At 44.8% G+C, this 23,571-nt stretch overlaps 1 protein-coding gene across 1 annotated transcript in view; it reads right to left on the bottom strand.

The window, feature by feature from the left end:
- The window catches only part of LOC147420184 (squalene monooxygenase SE1-like), a 57,783-nt gene extending 34,980 nt beyond the window's left edge, over positions 1 to 22,803 (bottom strand). The window contains exon 1 of the mRNA XM_086504150.1: positions 22,415 to 22,803. Coding sequence (XP_086360276.1) covers positions 22,415 to 22,660 — 246 coding nt within the window. The 5' untranslated portion in view covers positions 22,661 to 22,803. The remainder of the gene's footprint in view (positions 1 to 22,414) is intronic.
- Between the last annotated feature and the right edge of the window lie 768 nt (positions 22,804 to 23,571).

Raw genomic sequence — 23,571 nt, 5'->3', positions numbered from 1 at the left:
TTGACTCGAAAGAGAGAGGATAATGTCAAGCCAAATGCTGGTGAGCACCTCCTATAAGCCAGGAGGCCCCGCACTGAGAACGTGATGGCGATTATCATGCAAAATATCTCCTCTCGACTGTGGATCACCCTGTTTGGCTATGGCAATCACCTTGGTAATATCCATCACCATGAACATTGGATCCGTGTCAGAACCCTCATAAAACAAATGCTCTTGAGGAGGTGCATGAGCCAAGCAACGAACCCCGAGTGATGAAGCCAAACTATACACCAGATCTGCTCAACAAAAGGGCAAACACTCTCTTAATGGCATAGGAGACACAAGGGGACTCAATAGTTTGGAGAATACATCCCATGCATGTGGAATCGTGTCCCATGCAAGTAAGTTGCAACCCACGTCCTAGCATGTAACCCCCCATGAGCTAGCAACCATAGGAAATAACAGATCCGTCCAGCTATATACAGTCCAAGAGTGCTCACCACTAGTCTCAGATATGTCTACAACCGGCATTGCAACCGAGAAGGCCACTTGTCTCTGCTGCGTGACTAGAGCAATGCTCCCAATCCTAACTGTATACTCAAAAAAAAAAAGACAATAGAGCCCGTTCCAACCAGGCCACTGCCACTGCCCTGGGTCCCGATAAAGCTAGGAGATTAGTCTACCCACCCATATCCATAACCGCAAGGATTAGGCCTCCTCTATCAAAAAATAAGGGTCTACACAATCTTTCCCCTTCGCACCAACTACTCTGACCAACTACCAAGAAGAATGTGTAATATGGAGCCGTGGATCTCCTCATTTAAAAGGATGTGAACACGACCATAGAAATGCCCATTTTAAATGTTCGTATACTTCTGGATGCTATGATCCACCCATCCGATGTGACATATCACAAGTATCCATTCCAAGTGGCCTATCATGTCAAGTGCAACGGAATTGAAATGTGACAAGATCTAGAATTTACACTTCTACAAATCTCTACTTCTATCCTTGCGTTAATGTGTGCTACTTAGCACGAGAGATGGTTCCTTTTAGATCCCTATAGAGAGGGAATGAGAGAGAGGTAGAGATGTGTAGAGAGAGAGAGAGAGAGAGAGAGAGAGACAGACAGACAGATTGAATTATCATCCACGGAGGTCATATATGACCCATGGGACCAAAAAGCACAACATTACAACAATTCCTTCTCAATGCGGGCTGATACATATCAGTTAAGGGTTGAGGGTCCATCAAGAGGGTAGAGTAGGGGAAAAGGGAGAACAAAAACCTAAGAAGGGTCGGCTAAGGGGAGAGCCGGTTTGGGATTTTGAAACTCCTGGATGATCGCTTTGACACCCCGGTAGACTGCCCATTTTCCTTGCTTATGTGCTTCATGCATCTTCTTGATGCTCGCTCGCTTTACTCTTGAGTTGATTCAAAGTCAATTCTTCAGCAACCCAAAGCTTTTTCCCCTTGAGAAGTCGAGATTGACATAGCAACTTCATACGCTCATCTTTGTCCTTGAAAGTAAGTATGCAATGCTCGGGTGGCACATGTCTATGTGTATCGTTGATCCAAGCAATAGTTTCGGGCTTAATGTAGATAGGTTGAAGAATGTCATTGAGCTTGGTGATTGCTTCCTCAAGGGTGTCCTCCGTGATACACCACGGTGAGTAGCCCCCCAATCCTGACCCTGAGACCAAGAGATTCTTGTAGCCAACATTCTTGTAGGGCTGCTTGTATCTTGGTGTCAATCTTCTTATGTGTTGCTTCATGTGATTCTTTCTGCACTGCCATGACAATTTCGGTGAGTGAGGCTTTGACTGCATGTGCTTTTTCAAGCAGAGCTTGGCTCTCTACTTCCTTCGCATCTTCAAGCTTTCGTAAACGTTCTTTGAGTCTCTCATTCTCCCCGACAAGTTCTTGAATATGAGCCTCAAGGGCTGTGATTCATGTTTCCTAGCGGGCGGCCGGGTCCTTCATTCGTGCCGCTACCACCGCAAGAAAGCTCTTGCGTGCAATAGGGGTACCATAGGACAACATCAAGCTACAAAAGGGGATTCCTGTTGAAACTGCGTGAGATTGAGGGCTTATTTGGATTTAACTTTTTTGGAATAGAAGCATTAATCCAAACTTTGTGTAGGCGGGATAGCAGAGAAGGGAGCTTTTCGACGAGCTGAGAGGGGGGGAAAGAGAGGTTTTCGACGAGCTGAGAGAGAGGGGGAGAGAGGGAGTCTCTTGAACCTTGAACCAGAGCCCTTGGTGTGCTGATGAGCAGGCCGTGGTAGAGCCGAACCACTGTCGTAGCAGGTCCCACGTTGCAAGTCACAGCAGGTCGAACCAAGCGCAAGTCACGGCAGACGAGTAGGCCGTAGCAGGTCGCAACAGAGCAGTCAAGCTGGGCATGGGGGCTGGGCTTGTGTGTTAACGCCCCCCATAGGGCCGCCCTCACTCAGGGGAGACACGCAGAGTTTCGACGAGCAGAAACGAGGCTAGGGCAGAGTTTCAAGAGGGGGGAGAGAGAGAGAGAGAGAGAGAGAGAGAGAGAGAGAGAGAGAGAGAGAGAGAGAGGACACCCGATGGGGTCCCAACCAACCCTCTCAAGGGCCCCCCACACTGTTGCCGATGTGGTATTTGCTTTTGATTGCATAAATGGAATCTACACACATGCAATACCTCAATTCAGACTCTGCTGACTTGAATGGGGAATGTTACCGCAGTAACTCTTGGATCCATCTCAATGAGGGGTTGCTGATGGCGACCAAGGGGTAGATCTAGGGCTGATTTGCGCTCCCGATGTGAAGGGAATCAAGTGCTGCAAAAACGCAGCGATCTGTCGCGTAAAGCAGGGCTGAAAACATAGACGATGATTGAGCCGATCATGGACAGCAACGGGAGCACTCTATGCGGCAAGGGAATGGCTGAGAAGAGGCTCAATGGGCTGCCGAAGTACCGAGCTGCAACGGAGAGGCTAGCATTTGCAAATCCGGGCCGAAAGAAAGGGCTGAAAACCGAAAAAGATGGGCTGCTCTGCTGCTAATTGAAAACGCTGGGCTGATCTACGATCTTGGGAGCAAAATGCTGAGAGCATGCAAAACGCTGGAGCTAGCTCTGGCTCTAGCTCATCTAATCCAAAACCCTGGCTCCCTTGCTCCCTTTATAGGCCAAGTTACTGGTTATAATCTTTTCAAGACTTGGGTAGGGCATGTTTGGCAGACAAAGTAATAAAAATAAATCATTAAAATGGTTTATTAATAAATTTGACTTCAGCAAAGTTTCTCGATAAAATTGTCGCATATCTGCCCACCTGGGAATCCAATTAATGAGGGAAATGGATTCCTCTAACCTAAAACTACATGCACGTCATGCCAGATCCCCACTGTAGTGTAACAAACCTGTCAAAAAACGCTTGTACAATCCATTTATGCAAAATGGTTCCAAAACTGAAAAACCTAAACTAATAGATTTGTCCGAACATGCAAGTCCTACGAACACGTTCACAAAATTGCCGATAGTAATCAACCTAGGATTCGAGATGCTCCTATCTAAGAGATAGGTGCAAAATTGGCTTTAAAAGACAATGAAGCATGTCCACGTGGCACACAAAGCCATGTGCACGTGACATCCCCTCCTCCTTAAGGTGAGGTACGGGTACCGAACTCCATGCAGGCCATAAGATGGTGCCGAATGAATGGCCTTCTAGATGATGTCCTCCACAGCTACTTTTGAAGAGGCTCTTCCGAGTGATGTGGAAAAGGGATGGAGATGATATATCTATTGACACGCATTGGATGACTTTCCCGACGCATACGGACACTTTGCAAACCCTGGAGAGAATCTGTAGCACGCTGAATTCTCTGTTTTCTGCCCCGAAAATGCACCAGATCACCTGTACAGCGGTCCCCTTGCGTCTCCGAACCTCCTGGGGGTATTAGGGTCCGTTTAGGGCCAAAACCCTAAACCTGCAAAAATACACAGCAGGCTGTAGTTCACTGTTTCGGGCTCCGTTTCGCGTGCCGGTCGCATCCGTAGCAAGTCCTCCAGCTCCCGCACCTGTAGGGCTACTTGCCCTTTGAATCGGACGAGATTTCGCACGTGAAACCTCTCCGAATCACCTATACCTGCGGGGGATTAGCCGCTAGCTAATCCAATACCTGTGCAAGAGGCTCTTGCCTCGGCAATCACGCATGAACCCACACAACTGTACATTGGTCAATTGAAAAGCCCACTAGAGGGGCATAACCATAAAGAATAGGGGAGAGAGAGAGCAGTGAGAGGTGTGCAAGTCATGACATCCTGCACCTCACTTAGCACTCCATTGAAGCTCTCCCACCTGTGACAGCACTCAAAAACGAGCTCACAGCTGAAAATCACGTTTTTGCCTTCTCTTTAAGTAGTATACTGGCCTCAGAGTGCCAAGTGTCACTCATTTGTGCATTTTCCCGCTTTAGACCCTCAGGTCTAAAAATCTCACCTGCCAAAATGATCCCCATGTCAAAATGCACGTAATGACGCGAAGACATTTTGCCGTCCAAATATAGCAATACCTAAAATTTAGGCGTTTCTGCCATTACATTCTTCTAGGTCATCTGACCCTCTTTGTGCACTGCAACCACACCCAGAACTGAAATGTAGCCTATGTAGCAAAGGATTCCGCTTTGGCTGGCCAATGACCCCACTTTGGCTAACCATAGTCCTTGTCCAACCTTAGTGCTCTTTAGCCCTCAGGCCTGGACTCTCTCTGAGCAGTTCCACACTGGCTATGCAATGCAGGGCAGTTAGATTTCCAGAGGGGTGTTTCCAAAAGGTAAAATAAACAAAATTCCCCAAAGAAAGAGAAAATAAACAAAAATGGAATTGCCACTGGCTGGTGACAGAAGCTCTAGATGAATCCCCGTCTCTGCAACGGATGTGACTGCGAATGTAGGCTCATGTTACCTACGAACTCTCGTAGTGCTTGCCTTAGATTGGAACCCTTTGGCTATGGATTGACGGCCACCGATTGCTAAGAATATGCAGATGGTGTGGACCGGATCTGCTGCAAAAGATGTGTACGGATCATTGATGATGCAATGCCTCTTCTGGAACGATGAAATTCTCCAAGCACATGAGAGAGATGGTTGTTCAAACAATTTCAAGACTCCAAAGCTGATAGGCTGATGTGGATGGTGCCTACCTTTGCCGTAATAGACCGATAACAAATCCTAGTACTCGCAATCAGCATCTTCACATTTCCCATGTCTTCAATAATGCGATCTGCAATGTCGAAATATTTATGACGGCAAATATCCATGCTAGGATTTGTTTATGTCGAGGTGGTCAAGCGCCCACACCAAGTTAACAACCCTCTCGCAAGAGCACCACAATTGTCACCTCCAGTATACAATGTTTGCATTTCCTACACTCAAGTTGCACGGTCCTACACACAATGGCAAGCCTTGCACTCCCCTAAGTGAGAGAAGCGTACTTGGACGAAACGCTACAACACACACTCAAACACTAGAGAAAAAAAAGTCTAAGTTTAGCGGATTAGTGCAAAATCACAAATTTTTGATACCATAGTCAGGTGCAGCCGAATTGAGATGTTAACAAGTTCTAGACTTTACACATCCACAAATCTTCACTTCTTTCTTTACGTTATGTGTGCTACTTAGCACAAGAGATGGTTCCATTTATTTCCCTGTAGAGATGGAATGAGAGAGGTAGAGATGTGCGCACGCGCGCACACAAAGAAGGAGAAAGACACCAGATGGGATCCCAACCAACCCTCTCAAGGCCCCTCAGTGCCCACAGCGTTGCCGATTTGGTATTGCGTAAATCGAATGTACATGCATGCAATACCTCAATGTAGACTCTATTGACTCAAATGGGGAATGTCGTGGTGGTAACTCTGAATGTCGCCGTGGTAACTCTTCAAGATGAAGCACCTCCGAGGCTGATTTGATGCACCTTTGGATCCGTCTCGATAAGGGGTTGCTGATAGCCACTAAGGGGTAGATCTAGGGCTCATTAGCGCTCCGGATGTGAGAGGAATCCAAGACTGAAAGCTGGCTGCAAAAACGCAGCCGATCCGTCGCGTAATGCAGGGCTGAAAATGCAGATGATGATAGAGCCAATGATGGACAGCAATGGGAGCACTCGATGCGGAAAGGGAATAGCCGAGAAGAGGCTCAATGGGCTGCTAAAGCAAGAGGCTAGGACGGAGAGGCTAGTGTTTGCAAATCTGGGCCAGTTCCGACGAGGGAAAGGGCTAAAACCTGAAAACGCTGGACTGATCTGCAACCTTGGGAGGAGAGCGTTGAAAGCATGCAAAACATTGTAATTCATTACTTACCTTACCGGTTCATCTCCTTCCTCTGGTACCTGGAGGATATCCTTCACCAATCATCAAACTTATGAGCCATGTAAGAACTCGTCATCCGTGTTTTTCCAACAGATCGAAAGTTTCCTTATCCGAAAATCTGTTAAGTCAATTCTGCCTTCTCATTCCCGAAAAGAATTCTCCTCCTAGAAAGAAATCTAGGAATCTGTCCTTGCGCATAATCTTACGCTGTTAGTCCTAAGGATATTAAACCTCTTCTGTCCTCCCACATAGGGGATGCCCAAGTCATAGAGCTTTAATCTCGATGTCTTTCTTTCACAAATAGAGTCTACGATCACATTAAAGAAGGTTTTTGTTCCGGGCTGTTGCTTTGGGTAGGCCAATTGTTCTGATCGGAAGACCCCTTTGTACACGGCGGCACTTCTTTCCAATCTTTTTCTCCTGCGAGTTATTACCACCAGCAGTGTTTCCTGATGCCCATTAGGTTTCATATCCTCAAGACTAACAGCGTAGGATTATGCGGAAGACAGAAACCTAGATTGATTTCTAGGAGGATTATTCTTCTCGAGATTGAGAAGGTGGAATTGAGTTAACAGATTCTCGGAAACGTGAATGATGAGTTCTTACGTGGCTCGTGATTTTGATGAATGGTGAAGGATATCCTCGAGGTACTAGAGGAAGGACATGAACCAGTAAGGTAAGTATTGGAATTATTAAAATTATTGAATTTTTGTTTAACTTTTAAGTTCTCTTTTGAGAAAGGACTAACTCAACTCACCATTGAGCAAGATTTGGAATCTTTCCGGTTTCTCCCCGGCAGTTCAATTGGACCTCTACAGTTGAGGACAACTGTAAGGTGCACCCGAATGAATGTTTGAACTTTGCTCAAGATGAGTGCTCCGAACTGTGCTCAAGGTTCCTTTTGTTCTTATGGAAGGGAGAGCCTTCCGTTCTTAATGAGAGAGTGCAATGATTAACAAACAAAGTGAATGGACACTGTGCGTGCAAGTGTATGAGACTGAGAGATAGATATAGAGAAGAGAAATACGACACCAGAGACGACGTAAAACCCTCCTCCGAAGGCCCCACTCTCGTCGGCGAGAGTGGTCTACTTATGATTGCACAAACCGGTACAATGGGAAAGCATGTGACTGATGCAAGTCTAGGCTATGTCGACGACGACGACGGAGATGATGAGGCCGACACTAGGGCTGAAAAAAGGTCTTTATTGCTGTCCAAAAACGCTTAGGGCTGAAATCTGCTGCAAATCCAAAAACGCTGGTTTTGAGGCTGATTTCTGCTGATCTTTGTCGCTGAAATTCTGCAGGTCTTAGGGCTGAAATCTGGAAACATTACGTCTGTGGTTTGCTGCCGATGGCTTCCTGTTGCAAAAACGCTAGGCTGTGGGAACTCTTGGCGATGATGCTTGATAAAAAAGGCCAAGGGATGGAAAAACGCTAGGAGGCTTTGCTTGGGGTGGAATCGCCTAGGGTTGGGAGTCTTGCTTGAGAAGTTGCCTGTTGAGTGGTGGAGCTCCTGCTGCCTCTTTTGCCAATTAGTGCTAGTCTAGGTTTACTTATATACAAACTTACTCAATTTGCCCTACCTACTTTCCAACAAAAGTCACTTAAAAATAATAAGTGAAAAATGTCAAAAATAGGTAAAATAGGCTAAATGCATTGGAAAATTCCCTTGAAGGATTCTGATGGGAATGCTTATGATCATGCTATGTGCAACCAGAGGATATGCATCTATACTAAGTGACTCAAGGTGGAACCATACGTGTTGTACGGTACGTGGAAGTATGTACTGTACGTAGTCCCATATGGGTAAATTTTTTATGTACTGAAAAATACGTGGCATTGGTAAAAAAGAATAGAAACCACAAAAATAACTATAAGTTTCAGAGACAAAGCTATAGAATTTGTCAATTTGATGTCTTACAACTTTGATTATGTCTAAATTCTATATACAACAGCTAGAGACTCAAGAATCGCATACCTGACGTGCGATATGCACCTGCGGGCACTGAAGTTTGAACTTGTACAGTGTACCTGTTTACCTATTAGACTCATCACTTATAGACTGCTATCATGAGTCATGACATCAAAAGAGCAAGACAATTATAAATTAAGACAACTGGACACTCACAAGACAATGAACAAACAGAGTCCATACTATGTGAATGTCACAACTGGCAACAACTGTCAGGACTCAGCTACAAGTCACAAATCACAAATGTGGAGTCAATAGTCAAGATAGCTCCTAATAGAGGATACATCAAATGAAAATAACTAGTCGACTGAAAAAATCCCAAAAAAAAAAAATTTAATGATGCACGTACGGTATGATCCGTATGTACACAGTACGTTGTGTATGGAACGTCCATACGGATCCGTACCATACGTACGTATTGGTCCTACCTTGAAGTGACTGGGCATGCACGGTCTACGAATAGACTCACAAAAGTACCAGATCACTTCTAATCTAGACTGACTGGACTGACGGAACCCTTGTTATGTTGTAGCTTGTCCACAGACACATAGGGTTGGATGTGTCACGTGACAACAACTGTTTATAAGTGAGGGATGTTGCTAAATTGGCTTTATCTGACAAAAAAATAATCCTAAATAAATTATTGGATTTATAAGTAAGAGGGTTTTTCTCGCTTGGAACACAAAGGAAAAATAATTCTAAATGAATTATTGGAATTTTAAGTGAGGGTTTTTCTCACTCGAGACCTCTGAGTACAGAGTATTCCTAGTGCGTCATTCAAAGTAATGACGAGAGCACTGTGAAAGGGAATATCTGTAAGGCCACCATGAACGGGTCTTCTGATGCGTCGCATCGGATGGGTGACAACTTACAAGGAGCATCGGGAAGAAGTATCCGACCATCCGGGAACGGACATGTCTGATGCGTCATAGGATGGGTAACATAGAGCATCGCAAAGGAGATTGTACCGTAAGTTCGGTAAGAAAGGACTAGGTGATGGGTATTCGTAATGCATCACAAGGTGGGTGACAGGTGCGTCGGAAAGGGGATATCCATAGTCAGGAGGAAATTCCGAACTGTGTTAGAATTGTGCACAAGGAAAAGCAAGCACTTGAATGAAGATGGTTCAAAGGAAACTTTGAGGAAAAACAAATGCTTTCTGAGAAAGCGGGATTGCTTTTCGGGAAAGCACCTGCTTTCCTACGAGGAAGTCTATGTCTGCATTGCAACTGTGCATGTGATTGCATCCAGGGACGTCTAAGAAGTGTTGTGAAAGCATTGTTTTTAACTTATAAGGTATTATTGAGTTTTTGGGCAGATTCATACTATTTTTAAAATACGTCGACCGCCCACTTAATAAGTGGGCAGCCATCTGATAAATAAGGCAACAGATCAGCCAGCGTTTTCTCTCTCTTTTTCTGGCAGAACAACGCAAAACCAAAACAAAACAACACAACAACAACAACAACAAAAATAAAACGACTGAGATCTCTACGCGGGCAACTATTCGTGCCGTGGCTAGGAGCTAAAAAAGCATTACATGCCGTCACTCAAAGGAGGAGATCAGTTTTTGCAAGAAGAAGATACTGCTGCAGATTTCATCCACAAAGAAGACGTTGCCGGTAATGCCCATGGCTGCCCCAAGTGTACCAAATGTCACCAGGACCCAGTGCGCGAGTTCCCTCGCGAAGAAGTGCCGAAGGAGCGTGTTTCCATCGCGACAAGCTGCTGTTTTTCTCTGTTTTCAGCCCATAAACGTCGTAGACGGAGCTGTTTTACGAGAAGGAACCTGAGAACACACCTCTTTTGTGTGTAGGATTGAAAGAGAGAATTTTCATTGTAGAGATCTCTTCCAAGGAATTGCTTTTCGAGAACCGAGTTGCGTTTCGAGCATCGAGACTTTGAAGGTAAACATTTTCATGTTATGATCTCTAAATATTTGTTTGCAAGTGTACTTCCTCTTAGTGAGGGAGTAGGAGCAGAGAGAGCGCTCTGAGGAATTAGAGCCAGATCAGCCCAAGGGTTTCATACCCGAGTTTGGGAAGTAGATCCACGGATCAGAGAGAGGTAGTCTCTCGAGTTGTGACCTAGAAGTTGAGATTCCCAAGTAAGGACTCCGTGTCCGAGAAAGCAGAGTTGTTCCGAGGGAAGAGGACTCTGGAAACAGAGTCGGAAAAGAGTTGCAAGGATGCCATGCCCTGAGTCTGGAAGGTGAAATTCAGAGGCAAGAACCTTGATTCTCGAGGATTTGGAATAAGGAACGGAAGTTCCTTGGAATAGGGTTTTGCCCTAGGAATAGGAAGTTGAGGCTTCCTGGAACCATAAAGTCTTATTCTAGAACAAACGTGGTAATACGTTCGGTTCATGTGCTTGTATAGACTTCTCCTCAGTAATAAAGATACTATTACGGGGTGGACCAGCCCATCTTCTGGTCCCCAATATTGTGTTGATCTTCTCACTCTCTTATCTCTCTCTGTCTCTATATCTATATCATCTCGCTTCAATATTAAGTGATAAGTTGTATTTATCCGATTATATTTTCTATTGCTATGCGCTCCCGTTTGTGACAGAAAGTCACTAGTTGGATGAGATTTCTGAGTGTGAGAAGCTAGCAAGGCTCAGGAGTCTTACTCACGCCAAGCTAACAAGCATCGTCAGGATGTTTCGATCAAGGAAGGGGATTGGGTGTATTTAAGAATCATGAAACGTCTTAAGCAAGTTGGAAAGAAGTGTCCAAAGTTGTCTTTAAAAATGTATGGTCCATTTCCTGTCATTAAAAAGATAAACGAGGTTTCTATGAAATTGCAATTGCCTAACTCATGGTCAATGCACAACCTTTCCAAGTTTCTTGGTTGAAAGTGTTTCAGGGAACACCTCCGAAGGACATTTCCGAAGAAGAAGAGCCGGAAATCATCGATGAAACAGAAGTCATGGAGCCGAAGCAAGTGTTGTTGCATCGGTTTCGCCATGGCTCAAAGAAACAAGTGAGACAGTACTTTTTGAAGTTCAAGGATCGAGGAACCCACGAAGCAGTGTGGGCAACAAAGAGTTTTTCAAAGAGTACCCAAAGTTGTTGGCAGACTACAAGGAAGCCATGCAGCTCGGTACCTACCTCACTTTAAAAAGGAAGGGATGTCACGTGCACATCTAACCCTATGTGCATGTGGACAAGCTACTTCATGACTAGGGTTCACTTCAGTTCAGATAATTAGCCAAGCCACTGGACTCAGTTCCGTGTGAACCACCTCTTATAGGTGACATTAACCACATCGTGGATTTTTAGCCAGATCGTGAGCCTTGCTTTATCCTACTCGACCCAGCGTGGCTGGGGGTATAAAGGCAAGGGTAGCGCTCCATTACACACCAGATCGCAAGGAGAAGCAGCTTCCTTCAGCGTTCTCAAGAGCAAAGAGATCAGCCCAGCGATTCTCCACATTGCAATTGCTAGCGTTTTCAGCCCGAGTCCAAATTCAGACTATCATTTTGGGAACCAGCCCCAAGGCCCTGGCGTTTTAGCAGATACCAGCCAGAAGAGACTGATCAGCCCTAGCGTTTTTGCATGATGCAAGACTGCTAGCGTTTTTCAGTTTTCAGCCCTACGACTTCGCAGCATAACCATTGCGGTAGCAGATCCTTACCACATTGACTTGCCCGCGACAGACAGACCCTAGCGACAGCAGATTTCAGCTTTGCTGGCGTCAACAGATTTCAGCACTTAGCCTCTACGACCCGACCCATTCCCGAAGCAGATCCTCGCCGCGAGAGCTTGCCGCGACTCGGTTCTTCAACGGACAGATTTCAGCCCTAGTCTCGCATCGTCGTCACCGACATAGAGTCAAAATTCAGCAGATACAAGATTTGCAGATTTCAGCCCTTAGCGTTTTCAGATTTCAGCCGTCTCATCGTCGTCCTCATCGCCGTCGACATCGTCGGCAAGTCCATTGCATTGTGGAGATTTGTGCAATCAATAGTAGACCGCTCTCGCCATAGAGAGTGGGGCCCTTGGAGGAGGGTTTGACAACATTCGGGTGTCGTATTCTTCTCTCTCTATCTCTCAATCTCAGCACCTTCATTCACAGTGTTTTTCCACTTTGTTTGTGATCATTTGCACTCTCTCACTAAAGGAACGGAAGGCTCTCTCTTCCCTAAGTAAAAGGAACCCTTGAGCACAATTCGGAGCACTCATCTTGAGCAAAGTTCAACATTCACTTCCGATGCACCTTACACGTGAAGCTTGGGTTATGGCGTACCTCATCATATTCCAATTGTTATGTTGTCTCTGATGATTCTTTGGTTGCAATAGTGATTGTCTATGTGGATGATCTCATTAGGCTCATGGACCAGCAAGATCAAATCAATCATGCAAGCTATGGAGACATGTTTCAAGATGACTGATCTTGGGCTTCTTCACTATTTTCTTGGATTCGGGATCTATCAAACACCAGATGGCATCTTCTTTTCTCAACGGAAGTATACGACGGCTACTTGGAGAGATTCCATATGACAGGCTGCAAACCGATCGGCACTCCTCTTGAGCCCGGCGAGAACATATCGCTTCATGATCCTTCCCCACAGATTGACTTGGAGCAGTACCGGAATGTTGTTGGTTGCCTCGTATGGCTAACTTATTCCCGACCATACATTTGTTACACAGTTTCTGTCCTCAATTCTTTCAACACTCGATCTCGTCAGTGACATTGACAGTGTGCCCATCGTACTTTGCGGTACATCAGCGGCACCTTGGACCATGGTGTGTTCTATGGTCGCTCCAAGGGTTGCACCCTACTTGGTTGGTGTGATTCAGATTGGGCAGGAAACCCAGATACTCGACGCTCTACTACAAGAGTAGTTTTCACACTCGGCTCGGGACCCATTTCATGGTGCTGTAAGCGGCAACCCACTGTTGCGCTATCTTCTACAAAGGCAGAGTACAGAGCAGCTTGCTATGCTGCTTGTGAGGCCATATGGCTACGGAGATTACTGGGAGAGTTGTGTTTTCCCAGACTGCTACAAGCCTACGACACGTCTTTTGTGCGACGATCAGAGTTGCATAGCTATTGCCAAGAACCCTATCTTCCATGCTCGAAAAAAGCACATTGAGATGCAGTACCACTATGTTCGGGAGCGAGTTTTGGCCGGAGATCTTCATTTGGAGTGTGTCCCTACCACAGACAATGCAACAAACACCTTCATGAAGGCTGTACCTCAGCGGACTTTGGCTTCCCACCTTCGACTCATCTGTGTTGTCTCAGCATCCGGTGCTAAGAGGGGGTGAGTTACACCACCGTTGCTTCGCCATTTTGTACGGCTAGTGATTGTCCCGGGCTGGCCACCCATTGCACGTTACATAGGTTGCATGGGCGGACACTTTAGCATGTGTTCGGTCGGTCATTTTCTGAGCCTGGTTGGGTGCACACATATTTAGCCATTTTTGGGCTTTTATGTTTTTTGCACCAGTTACACAATTTTGCCCTACCTCAACCCAACATTCCATAAAAGGAATGCTTGGGGTCTTGTATTCAGGCATTGTGTTATTGAGAGCTTGCTTGTAGCATTTTGGAGCTTCTAGCGTTTTCTCTCTCCCCCTCCAATGTTTAGGCACGCGTGGCTCTCATCCTCTCCGCTGCTCACTCTCACACTCGCTCATCTAATCCAAAACGTCGCCTCCCTTGCTCCTTCTATAGGGCAAGTTTGTAAGACGGTTAAAAAAATAAATTATCAGAATAATTAATTAATAAACTCGACTTTGGCAAAGGTTTTTGGATGAAATTGTTGCAGATCTACCCCAGGAATCTGATTTATGCGAGGAATGGCTTGTTGGATTCCTCGAACCTAAAACTACATGCACGTCATGCAAGATGCCCACCGTAGTGTAGCATCTGTCAAAATGCTTGTACAATCTATTTATGCAAGAGGGTTCCGAAATTGGAAAACCTAATCTAATGGACTCTTCCGGACATGCAGGTCCTGCGACGATCAGGCTCACAAAATTGCCGATACTAATCCTCCTAGGATTCTAGACTCTCCTAGCTAGGGATAGGTGCAAAATTGGCTTTGGAAACCAATGAAGCATGTCCATGTGGCACACAGAGCCATGTGCACGTGACATATCAGATATTCCCTTTCATGATTTTCTAGTCATTCCCTGAAATAGTGCACTAGGAATACATGTTCTAGGATGGCTCAAGGGATATTCGGTCTAGCTGCTCTATGTCATTCCCCTAATGACGCATCCAAAATATTCCTTGTTATAGATCCACTACTTAACTAACACTTCAGATGTGCACACATTTAAATACAAAACAGCTTTATTCACTGCACATAAATAGCTAGTTTAGCAACATCCCTTGAGCTTCTAAATAGTTGAGGACTAAATAGTTGTCCTCAACTGTAGTGCTTCAAGATAAATGCCCAAGAGGTCTAGGTGTCTTGCTCAATCATCCATTGAGCGTCTATAGAAAAATAGTTCTTAAAGGTAACGAAAAACTTGCATGTAATCTTACTATAGAAAAATAGTTCTTAAAGGTAACGAAAAACTTGCATGTAATCTTACCATTCTTCAATTGATGCTCCTCATAGTGAACAATCTAGCTCGAAAATTCTTTCTATTTCCTCTACTCTAACAGGATCTTCGTGTATAGGTTAACTAGGAGGTGAATCAACATATAGAAAACTTAAGTGAAATGCATTATGGATGTTCCAATTTGCACATTGTGTCTATAATGTCAAATCCGTAATAGCAATTGAAAAGTTTTATAACTTTGCCCTTGTGGTAGCTTGTTTCTTTAATCTCATCTTCTCAACTTGAGTAATAAAAGGTCCCCTAACGTCAAGTCTAGGCACTTCTATGCTCATAATGCTTTTCTTGCGAGCCAAGAATGACTCTCTTTAATTGCCCATAGGCAGTGTCTAAATATCCCTCGAACTTCACTACTTCGAGACTGATTTCCAAGGAGAGCATTTTAAATGTGTAGTCGAGACCCCGTCCCCCTTCACTGCTCTTATCTCCCAACAAGGCTTTGGCTGAAGGTCTCCTTGATTTTTGACTATGTAGTGCCTTTACACAAGGGAGGGGACCACATGGACCGTGCCAATGAAAGGACTTTCATGATTGGCCATATGTTGGCCAAGTTATATGGGTCGGTGCTTGAGCTAGAGCTGAGCACTTATGCAGAGTGTGAGTACCTCAAGGCCCCAAGATAGGAAGGCTTTACATGTGACTTCTTGACTATGAATCACAATTTCGCTCAAATCCTTGAAAGAGCGGGCAAGGAAGGAATAGAATAAGAGGCCTCTATTTTCCTCAGTTTCTGCAAATTTTTTTGACACATCCCTCGCAAGAGAAACTCTTATCTTTAGGGGTCCCATGATCCATCAAAGTGTTGGGGTATAAAGCCCAATGTGGTCGCCCAGGTAAGTGGGCGGACCGCCAGGTATGTACACATATTCTTTTGTAAAAAACCTAATAAGAACTCACTATGCTCTACACATTACAGTAGAGCGAGTTCACCATATCGTCGTGCTCTTCTTCTCGCACTCTCTCTCGCGTCGCACTTCCGCTCGTACTCCTTCAACTGGTATCAGAGCTCAGATCGAGGCTCGCGGCAGCACTGCAGGAGGCTAGAGTCACTAGCTCAGATTAGAGTGAAATTCGACAGGTGAAGACACGGCCCCAAATCTCGTGGGCAAGCCAAGCCCAAAGGGCTTGGTGTTGTCAGAATTTCATTCTGAGGTCATCTCGGCCACCGTTCGGCTTCGACAAAGATCTGCGCAGGCCATTTTCGACTACGTGGTCTCGACGGGTGCAGATCCGACTCTGCAAATTTGGGGTTTTCGGCCTACGACTGCAGGTGCTGAGGATATCGACACTCCCAGAGTGTTGATTTGTGGCTGTCTACACATCGAAGGACGGCTCACAGTTCTTGGAGGTGTGTCACATACGACACGGGCGCATCTACACACAGACTGTAGGCAACATCCACTAGTTCATCAGGTAGCTTGTGTTTGCTGCTTGATATTCCAGATTTCATCCTGACATTGCAAGTACTTCCACATGGGATGTATTGTCAGAGATGATGTATGTCTGTTGAGGATTTGCTGGTTGTGAGTCACGCAGCAAACAACCGCCGCAACGGTTACAGCATACAGTGGGAAATTTGTGGATGTATGACTTTGTGGGAAGTCTATGTACTGTCAGATTTACTGCAGCCTTTGTTGAGGGTCGAGTGAGGTTTTATTGAGCTGGGGGATTCTCGAATGTTGAGATCCTTTCGGTGATACAGGTCTTGGAGCGATCCCTCGAGCACCCTTAGATAGGCAGCTAGGATGTATTGACTGTGAGTTAGACAGTTGGGATTGCATCTTTGCTTTACTGCCGTTGAGGCATTGTCGCAGTCTATGCTTACAGGACAGTGACAGGACAGTCAGAGACAGTACAGGTGCAGGACAGGTTTACCCACAGCTTACAGTGTCAGAGAGACAGTGTTTTTTGAGCTGTTTTTTGGTCTGTTTTTAGTACACCAGAGCCATTTTACAAAGGAGACTCTGCCAAAATTTCTGCAAAATCTGAAGCTTTCTTGGTTCATTTGACAGGTTGATATTGGTTCAGAGGTCAATTTACAGGGGAAACTCTGCCGAATTTTTCCCAGGAAAGTAAACTACTGTGAAGCGTAGCTATGGCTGGATCACAGGACACTGCTCTTTACAATATCAAGAAGCTGGATGGAACCAATTTCCCATTGTGGAAGAAGCAGATTTGGCACGTGTTGGTACCAAAGAAGCAGATAAAACCTATAAAGCTCAAGGGGATAAAACCAGAAGATATGGACGAAGATGAATGGAGCGAAATGGATGAATTGGCACTTTCTACCATTATGCTGACTTTGGCAGAAAGCGTTTACTTCAATGTAGCAGATGAGATGTCGGCTTATCAAGCATTGTTAAAGCTAAGTGATCTTTATGAGAAGCAGAGTGCAGCTTCACAGGTATACTGGCTTAAGAAGCTTGTTGACTTGAAGATGAAAGAAGGGACACCTATGTCCAATCATCTGAATGAATTCAACACAATCTATAGTCAGTTGTCAACTCAAGGTGTCAAGTTTGATGAACCTGTTAGAGCTATGTTCCTGTTGATCACATTGCCGGAAAGTTGGGACACTTTTCGCACAGCTTTGAGTAATTCTGCACCTCCAGATGGTTTGAACATAGCAGGTGTAGAAGGAAGTCTGCTTACTAAAGAAACCAATAGAAAGACAATGGACAAAGGCAAAGGAACAGCCTTAGTTGTCAGGGGAAGGACCAAAGAAAAGTACAAAGGTGGAAAAAGGAATCAGTCTCGTAGCAAGTCCCGCAGTGCTAAAGGCAAGAGTGACATAGAATGCTACCATTGTGGCAAGAAGGGTCACATGAAAAGAGACTTCAGAGAAAGGAAAGCAGAAAAAGGCAAAGAGAAAGCTGAAGACCATGGTGAGAAGAACAAGTCCTCAGTGAAGATTCAAGAAATAAATGTGACAAACACTGTTGCAGAGGATGACAGTCTAGTGTGAGGAGACATCTACTTCTTGAAGAATACAATGGACTCAGCTCTTCTTACAGCATCTGATGGAAATGCACTGAGTGACTAGATTATAGACTCAGGGACATCACTTCATGTGTCTCCAAACAAGGAGTGGTTTACTTCTTATGTGACCACTAAAGATCATGTTCGGCTAGGCAATGAGCAGACATGTGAGATCTTAGGTACTGGAGATGTTTAATTGAAGTTTCAGAATGGCTCTTCTTTCACGCTAAAGAATGTGAGACATGTTCCCGCAATTACAAAGAGCTTGATCAGCACAGGTTTACTTGATGATGCTGGCTACGTCACCACTTTTGGACAGAACATGTGGAAGATATCCAAGGGTTCTATGACAGTAGCACATGGAGTAAAGTCTGGAGGACTTTACATGATTTATGTATCAAATGTCTCTAAAAATGTAATCAATGTAATCGAGCAGCCGAACGTTTCTTTGTGGCATAGCCGGTTAGGACATATGTCCAAGAAGAGAATGGAAATCTTGTCTCGTTCTGGTTATTTGCCTGGCTTTTCATTTAATGATTTTGAATTCTGTGAACATTGTCTGTATGGTAAGCAAACACAGCAACCACATAAGCATAGAAGCAGTAGAAGAGATACACAATTGGCACTTGTTCATAGTGATTTGTGTGGACCTATGCCTAACCTATCTCTAGGAGGAGCTTCTTACTTTATGACATTTATAGATGATTACTCGAGGAAAGTATGGGTTTACTTTCTCAAGCACAAGGATGAAGCGTTTAGTGTTTTCAAAACATTTGTGACACTTGTGGAGAATCAGAGTGGCAAGAAGCTTAAATGCTTACGCACTGACAATGGTAAAGAGTATGTTTCAAAGGCCTTTCAGGACTTTTGTGAGTCAAAAGGTATAAAACGTGAACTTACTGCTCCTTACAATCCTCCTCAAAATGGTGTTGCTGAGAGGATGAATAGGACCATACAAGAGAAGGTCAGAAGTATGTTGTCTAATACACAGCTGCCAAATGGGTTTTGGGCTGAAGCTGTATCAACAGCTGTTCATCTTGTAAATAGATCTCCTAGCAAAGTTTTGCAGAAGGATTCAGTGCCAGAGATGGTATGGTCAGGCAAAATGCCCTCATACAAGCATCTCAGAGTCTTTGGCTGTGAGGCATATACTCACGTTACAAAGGAATTTAGGAACAAACTTGAGCCAAAGAGTAGAAAGTGCATCTTTCTAGGCTATGGTAATTCTGGTGAGATGGGGTACAGACTTTGGGATCCCGAATCCAGAAAGGTTGTCCGCAGCAATGATGTTCACTTTAATGAATCCAAATATCATTCTAAACCAGAGAGGGTTGAGGAGATTAGAAGAGTTGTCTTCCAAGAAGATGGACCTGCACGTGCAAGACAAAATGTCAGGGCTCAAGAGGAGCAAGGACAGGATAGAGTGGAACCACAAGTTGTGGCTGAGCCTGAGCCACCTATTGTGCGTAGATCTGGATGTATCACGCGACCTCCTGATAGGTTTGTTCCATCTATGAACTATGTCATGTTGATTGATTGCAATGAGCCTTCATGTTACAAGGAAGCAGTGCAAATGAAGGACTCCGAGAATTGGCAATTGGCCATGCAGTCAGAGATGACAGCTCTGCATAAAAACAAGACATGGAAGCTAGTTAAATTACCACAGGGCAAAAAGGCTCTACCCTGTAAATGGGTTTACAGGAATAAGATCACCACTCATGATAGTCAGCCAAAGTACAAAGCAAGGCTTGTTGCCAAGGGCTTTAAGCAAGAACAAGGCATTGACTTTGATGAAGTCTTCTCTCCAGTGGTCAAGATGACTACATTGAGATGCTTTCTTGCATTGGTTGCGATATTGGATTTGGTGTTGCACCAAATGGATGTCAAGACAGCGTTCTTGCATGGTGATTTAGATGTGGAAATTTACATGCAGCAGCCAGAAGGGTTTGTTGAGAAAGGCATGGAACATTTGGTATGCCAGTTGTTAAAGAGTCTTTATGGCTTAAAACAATCACCGAGGGCATGGTACCATAAGTTCCACCAGTTTCTGCTTTCTCAAGGCTACAAACGTAGTGAGTTCGATCACTGTCTATATACAAAGAAGGCTAAGGATGGCAGTTGGCTGATCCTTATTTTGTATGTGGATGACATGTTGATTGTTGGCAAACACTTGGAAGAAATTTCAGCTTTGAAGTCAAAGATGGCAAAATCGTTTGACATGAAAGACATGGGCAAGGTAAGTCATATACTTGGTATGCGCATTGAGAGAGACAGATCAAAGAAGTTGATTTGGTTATCTCAAACAGAGTATATTGACAAGGTTTTGCAACGTTTCAATATGGAGAAGGGAAAGGCACTGAGTGTTCCATTGCCACCATATGTGAAACTTAGCAAACAAGATTGTCCTGTGTCTAAGGAAGAACAGGCTGAAATGGATAAGATTCCATATGCGTCTGCAGTGGGTAGTTTGATGTATGCAATGATTGCTACTCACCCAAACATTGCATTTGCAGTGGGAGTAGTAAGTCGATACATGTCAAACCCAGGCAAGAAACATTGGGAGGCAGTGAAAGGAATATTGAGATACCTGAAAGCTACAAAGAGTATGCGTATATGCTATGGGAGTCAGGAGCTAAGTGTAAAGGGTTTTACAGACTCAGATTATGCAGGTGACTTAGACAACCGAAGGTCTACGTCAGGGTATGTCTTTACATTGGCTGGTGGAGCAGTATCATGGCGTTCTAGATTACAAGATTGTATTACTCAGTCTACTACAGAGACTGAATATGTTGCAGCATCAGAGGCATGCAAAGAATCAATTTGGCTTAATCGACTAGTAACAAATTTGGGAATCAAAGAAGAGATGCCTGTGTTATATTGTGATAGTCAAAGTGCTATACAATTGGCTCGCAATCCAGTTTATCACTCAAAGACAAAGCATATGGATGTGAAGTATCATTTCATCAAGGAAATGCTCGAGGATAAGCAACTTCAGCTTCTCAAAGTTCACACCACAGAAAATCCTGCTGATCTACTTACAAAAGGACTTCCCTTAGAGAGCTTTGCGCATTTTCGCAAGCAGTTAGGTGTAGGGTAGTACATCACTTCTCTACATCTCTTGCATATTAGCTTGTATAGTAGTTTCTCTCACACTTAAAGTACCACATTGGACTTTAAGTGGGAGGTTGTTGGGGGTATAAAGCCCAATGTGATCGCCCAGGTAAGTGGGCGGGCCGCCAAGTATGTACACATATTCTTTTGTAAAAAACCTAATAAGAACTCACTATGCTCTACACATTACAGTAGAGCGAGTTCACCATATCGTCGTGCTCTTCTTCTCGCACTCTCTCTCGCGTCGCACTTCCGCTCGTACTCCTTCACAAAGAGGGTATGGGGAATATATGCTTTGTATGAGAGAGTCACTTGCAGAGAGCGTTGTCTTGGAGGACTATGAGATAGAATTCCTAGCACCATTGGTGTGAATCGAACCTCTTTGGACTATACATTGACGAGGCATCTGACTAAATACAGAATGGAGGGGACCTGAGGCTGAGATTGTCGTAAAGAGGTCCACATCATGTTATCTACCGATGACACTATCTTGAACCCCAGGAGGAATTAGAACAGCACTAACATGCATTTTCCTGCCTTACAATGAACCTTGGTAAAACCACAAATGTGATCTTTCACACTTCCGCACAAGTACAGGGATGATCAGTTTTCACGTTGGGCATAGACAGGTAGAGGTCTATGATTCATATGTAAATCTGGGAGTCAGCATGGTGGGAAGGCTTTCTGTGTTACAAGCCTCAAAGGACTGTTTGACACGTGCATATGCTTCATCAGCCATGCTTGAGAGGCAGTGTGATCAAGCACATTTCCAGGAGCCACGCACAAAGTGCTAGCCCTCTGACGCCTTGGTAAAACCGGCACTGATGTATGCAACCCAATTTGGACACAAGGCCTATCCTCGCTCTGATGGAGCAGGCCCCAGATTTGCTGCTGTCACATATGATTTTCGGTAAACCATCCATGCCATATGGCGTAGTGAGAGCAAGAGTTTGATGTACCACCCATGGCAGTAGAGGCTCTCTTTCAGACCTTATTCTTTCTTCTTGAGGTCAGAGAAATGGGACCAGTCAGCCAAACTCCCGAGACTCGCTTAAAGCCCTCCAGACAGCTGCTAGCAGAGTTGGGACCAAAGGGTATTGTATACTTCGGTGACGAGATGGGTACAGGAGTATGACTACACCATGGACAGATAACTGCCTTCCCAGTGTGATTAGAGTGCCCATCAAGATGGCCTATCGCAAAGAATAAACATTACACTATATGTATATATAGCTGGATTCTGCACGCATACATGTATGACCATGTTAGTATGACATTTATGGCAGGCAACTCTGACTGTGTAGGAGTACTTCCCTGTTGTGTTTGTTCCTCACACAACAAAGAAAATCAAAAACAAAGTTACAACATGCAAACAAATCAATCCCTTCATAGGCACCCCCAGAATTCATGGATCTTTCCAGCAAAGAGAGAGGCTTACAGAAATGTACCTTTCCAAGGGTGTATGCAAGTGCAGATCCTGCCACACCCGCACCAACAATGATCACGTCAAAGCCTTCTGTCGTCTCCGCCATCCTCCTTGCAGAATCTGGTTGAATAAGTCTGTCATGATATCTGACGCAGGCATGTGATTTTTGGCGCACAAGCAACCAAACTCCGAAGGAGATGGCGATGGAGCACACTAGCAGAGCGAGAGTAACGTGCACTCCATCGGAATTGGGCTCTATCCAAGCCATGCATAGAAAGCTGTTCTCCTGCTGTGCAATTCAAAACCTGCGAGTAAATGCGCTCTCCTGTCAAGCGCGCGCGCGCGCACATGCAGCGAAGGGGGGGTCTGGAAAGTGTCCTATTGAGAGTGACCTTTTTATTCCAGGTCACGACTTACAACCGCTACATGATCGTGTCAATTTGTGGGCGAGGCGCTTGCCTACTTGGTCACCATGCCTCAAACTTGATAACTTGATAGGAATCAGGATGCGCACACTCGTTCACTGCCTATTCTAGGTTCACGCCATCAAACAATTTGGAGGTATGACGCTCCAGCATCAACGAAGCGCCAAAGCTCCTCATTGGATGCTCAGCGGTGGGGCCTAGTGCTCACGATTGGCGCTGAAAAGAACATGGAGGTTCTACTCATCTGGGAGGTGAGGTCGCCCTTCATTAGGGTGGGTATGGATGTTGCAACACTCTATTTCCGCCAATACTTTGTTGCTAAGTCATGGGTGCACCTCTCAGTTGCGTCTTGTTCCAAGCAGTCTGAACCAAGCCTTAATGACACTCCCCTTTCCTTTCTAGACAAGTAGGGCGCCCTCTAGCTAGAGAAGCATGCCTCAAATTTGAACTTTATGTTTTGAAGCCCTTAATGAAACTCCCCTTTCCTTTCTAGACAAGTAGGGCACCCACATTAAGGAGAACATGTACCTAGAGAAGTTGGCTTGAAGTATGTGTTATATGCTTCCAAAGCAGTCACGCTGGTCGTGCCTACACCCCCCTCCACCTTCTCTAGCCACATTTTCTCCCTAATTTATGCGATAAAAACATAAGATTTGTGTCAAATTCAATCTGTTCTTGAGCAGCATTCTATTATGGGGTGGGATGACTTGTTATCGCTAGTTCGTGAGATCTTGCGCTGCAAAAATTCATTTTG

The sequence above is a fragment of the Adiantum capillus-veneris genome, chromosome 28 (genome assembly GCF_014529385.1).
Source record: "Adiantum capillus-veneris isolate H3 chromosome 28, ASM1452938v2, whole genome shotgun sequence".
NCBI lineage: Eukaryota > Viridiplantae > Streptophyta > Polypodiopsida > Polypodiales > Pteridaceae > Adiantum > Adiantum capillus-veneris.
The sequence above is the reverse complement of the archived record's forward strand: the minus strand, read 5'-3'. Positions and strand labels throughout refer to the sequence as shown.